The 3363-nt window shown below is 40.6% G+C and overlaps 1 protein-coding gene across 1 annotated transcript; it reads left to right on the forward strand.

Annotated features, from left to right (window-relative positions):
* The first annotated feature begins 324 nt into the window (after positions 1-324).
* On the forward strand, positions 325-1822 carry LOC139215901 (lens fiber membrane intrinsic protein-like). Its single transcript, XM_070846940.1, has 4 exons — positions 325-499; positions 1040-1189; positions 1277-1411; positions 1761-1822. The coding sequence occupies exons 1-4, from the start codon at positions 325-327 to the stop codon at positions 1820-1822; spliced, it is 522 nt and encodes a 173-aa protein (XP_070703041.1).
* The last annotated feature ends 1541 nt before the right edge of the window (positions 1823-3363 follow it).

Consider the following 3363-nt stretch of genomic DNA (forward strand, 5'->3'; position numbering starts at 1 on the left):
CCATTCTTCTTAGCCCTTGTTTGTGGATCCTTTGTGTGGCAGTGTTGGCAGAATTTGTACAAGCATGCTGAGTATTAATACAGTTTTAAAGGTAATGACAAAGAGAATGATATAATGATAATCTGTTTTTATCACTATACTTGTTTAGTGCCACATATTTGAATTAATACGAGGTTTTTATTTCTGCAATTGTATATTCAACGTCCTAAATTCTAGATGAATAGCAAATGATCATTCTTCAATATCTGCAGTACCATTAACTTCCATGATTTTTCCTCACTACATCACAGTTGCTCTGCAGCAGCCCCGTTATCTCAACTCAAGATGTACAGCTTCATGGGAGGGGGCCTGTTCTGCGCTATCGTTGGTAATATCCTGTTGGTGGTCTCCACTGCGACTGATTACTGGATGCAGTACCGTCTCTCCGGAAACTATGCCCACCAGGGTCTGTGGAGGTACTGCATGTCCAACAAGTGCTACATGCAGACTGACAGCATAGGTAAGATGTCTTTTAACCCCTGTGATACAGCCAAGATAGCAACTGAGACAAAAGCACATGCAGGGTAATTCTGTTTTCATACAGATTTTTTGATACAGCTGTGTGACTGCATAAGGTCTGGATGGAGAGTGATGTGTCTGTGAGGAAAACCTTTAACTCCTGCCAACAGTTTCACTCTACGTCCCTGTCAATTTAAGAACCAGTTAATGACAGAGACATAAGTTTGCTTAAAAGTGTGAAAAATGCTATCTGGTGCCACATACTGCTACATCTAATGTGTCAGTATGCAAAGAGCGTCAGAATGATTGAAGGCCAGTTAATTTGTTTACTGAATAGTAACATGCTTAATTGGTTAGAGTAAGTGTGCCTGGCCTAAAAACTTAAATCATATCTGGAGAGAATTTAATAAAATGGAAACGTTCCAAGGTGTAAATCAATGAGTTTTCTGCACTGAAAATGAAAATAATCCAGACAGATATATGTCTGTTAATACATGTATGTAGTTGCCATGTTTGATGATTTCTTCCTGTTTCCGTCCAGCTTACTGGAATGCCACCAGGGCCTTCATGATCCTTTCAGGGATGTCGTGCTTCGCAGGCATCATCGCTGGCATCATGTCCTTTGCTCACTTCTCATCCTTCGAAAGGTTCAACCGCTCCTTTGCTGCAGGAATCATGTTTTTCGTCTCCAGTGAGTCTTGTTTCTGCTAAACTGACACTCATGCACTTACACTTACCTTGATCACACCTGACATGCGTCTCCCTGTCTCCCTCTCAGCTTTCTTTGTTCTGCTGGGCATGGCCATTTACACTGGAGTGACGGTCAACTTCCTGGGGAGGCGCTTTGGTGACTGGCGCTTCTCCTGGTCCTACATACTGGGCTGGGTGGCCATGCTCATGACCTTCTTTGCAGGTGAGATGGGACAAGGGCCGGGGTCATTCTTTTCCAGACTTAAGCAACATTATTATTCAAATTTATCAAAGAGCTCAGAGGCAGCAATACCCACAGAAGTTACTATCAAATATTCAAGACAATAAGCTTTTTTTCAACATATTATTAGATAATCTCCAGTCCTGTTAGGAAAGTATGAATATATACTATATATATATATTTGTGTGTGTGTGTGTGTGTGTGTGTGTGTGTTTATCTAAAACAAATTTGATATCATAGACATAACTTTGGAAACATAACATTCATTGATTCAGCCAGATTGTTGAACTGTAGTTAGTAGACCTATTGAATGTGCCTCTGTCTGTTGCAGGTATTTTCTACATTTGTGCCTACAGAATGTGTGAATGCAGGAGAGGAACTGGCCCACGCTAGAGAGAGACAGACAGTTTGTTTTAGAAAATAAAAGAGGAGAATGCTTTGTGTTGAGGACAAGCGGAAGGCAGTCTTGACTGATCTACCGAAGAGATGACGTCTGATTCTGCTCCTGGAGGCCTTTGACTCTGCTCAACATGTTTTCCAAAAGTCATATTCTTGCAATATGGGTTTTTTTTTAGCATAGTCATGATGATAGAACAGAGGAAAACTTAATAAAACTGATCATGTGTCTAATTATTATAATGGGACATTGGTTTTATTTAACTTTCTTCAGCGGACTGTTTTTTTTAAATATTACTGTAATTTGGCACATTCGCCAAAGTGTTTCGTGCAATTTTTGCAACTGTACTGGGAAACCACCAGAAGATGGCGACACTAAAGCACCCCACTGGACGTCTGAGAGCAGAGCAATTCGATTTGCAGATTGAATCAATATCTGATAAACTTACTAATTGTTGAGAAACACTGATCATTTATCTACAGTCATAATCCTCTACAGTTTTTACAGTGGAGCTTATTTAGCCCCACAGACAAGTGACCCAATTTTTTTTTCTCAGGAAACGCTCATAACTGCAAGCAAAAAGTTATTGTGTATGTATGTAATGTTGAAATATTAGTCTGCACAACAGGAAACAATACATCAAAGGTATACAGTACATATATTTGTCTCAGGATTCCCCTTGGGGCTATTTGATTTGATCCTGCTCCAGTAGTCTGACAGGGAATCCCGCAAAGTAATAGTGAGATGTATGTTCTTCATTACTATTGTTGTTCATGGGAAAGGGCTTTGCCTCTGGCAGCCACTATGATCTTCCACAACATCTTTGTTGACATCCGCTGAGCACACTCAAGTACAAACAGCACATGGAAAAGTGGTGGGAGACTGTTTGTGTTTGCATGCGCGCTAAGAAATGGCTTCGCAGAACCCGAGAAGAAGCTCATGTTCCAGGACCGGGGGACCAGGGTGGGGCCTCGCCAGCCACTGATTGTTTCACTGCCTCTGTCTTTAATAACTGCTTCCTCCTTTTTCTTGGTACTCGTCCACTCCTCACCATCAGCTGGGAGGAGAGGATCAGTAGCAGCTGAGGTAATGAATGCTTTGGCTACTTGGTGACGCAGAAAAATGAAAGAAATGTAAACAGTCACCGGACAGATCCCTTGATCCAAGTTTCCATACTTGGTCCCTGTGGCTGCTGTGAGGAGATAAGCTCTGTAATATTGTGTTCTTTTCTCCAGATACTTTCATAAGCAACTGGAAAGCTTTCACTGGGGTCACGTCTTAATAACTTGTGGGATAACTTTCAGATTTTCACATTTTAGCGAATCAACTAAATGATTAGTTATATTCATTAACTGCACAAGAGGTTTTATATCAACTGGGTTGTAAATTGAGGAAATGAGTGTGGTGGTGATTATTCATTCATCCATCAACTCACTTTTCATGCGTTAAGTAATTTGTGAGCAATTATCGCAATATTTTAAACGAGTAGTTTGTATGTATTTGTGAAGAATTATAGTAGACGTGTGAAAAGTTCTCA

Source organism: Pempheris klunzingeri, chromosome 16 (assembly GCF_042242105.1).
Source record: "Pempheris klunzingeri isolate RE-2024b chromosome 16, fPemKlu1.hap1, whole genome shotgun sequence".
NCBI classification, from domain to species: Eukaryota; Metazoa; Chordata; class Actinopteri; order Acropomatiformes; family Pempheridae; genus Pempheris; species Pempheris klunzingeri.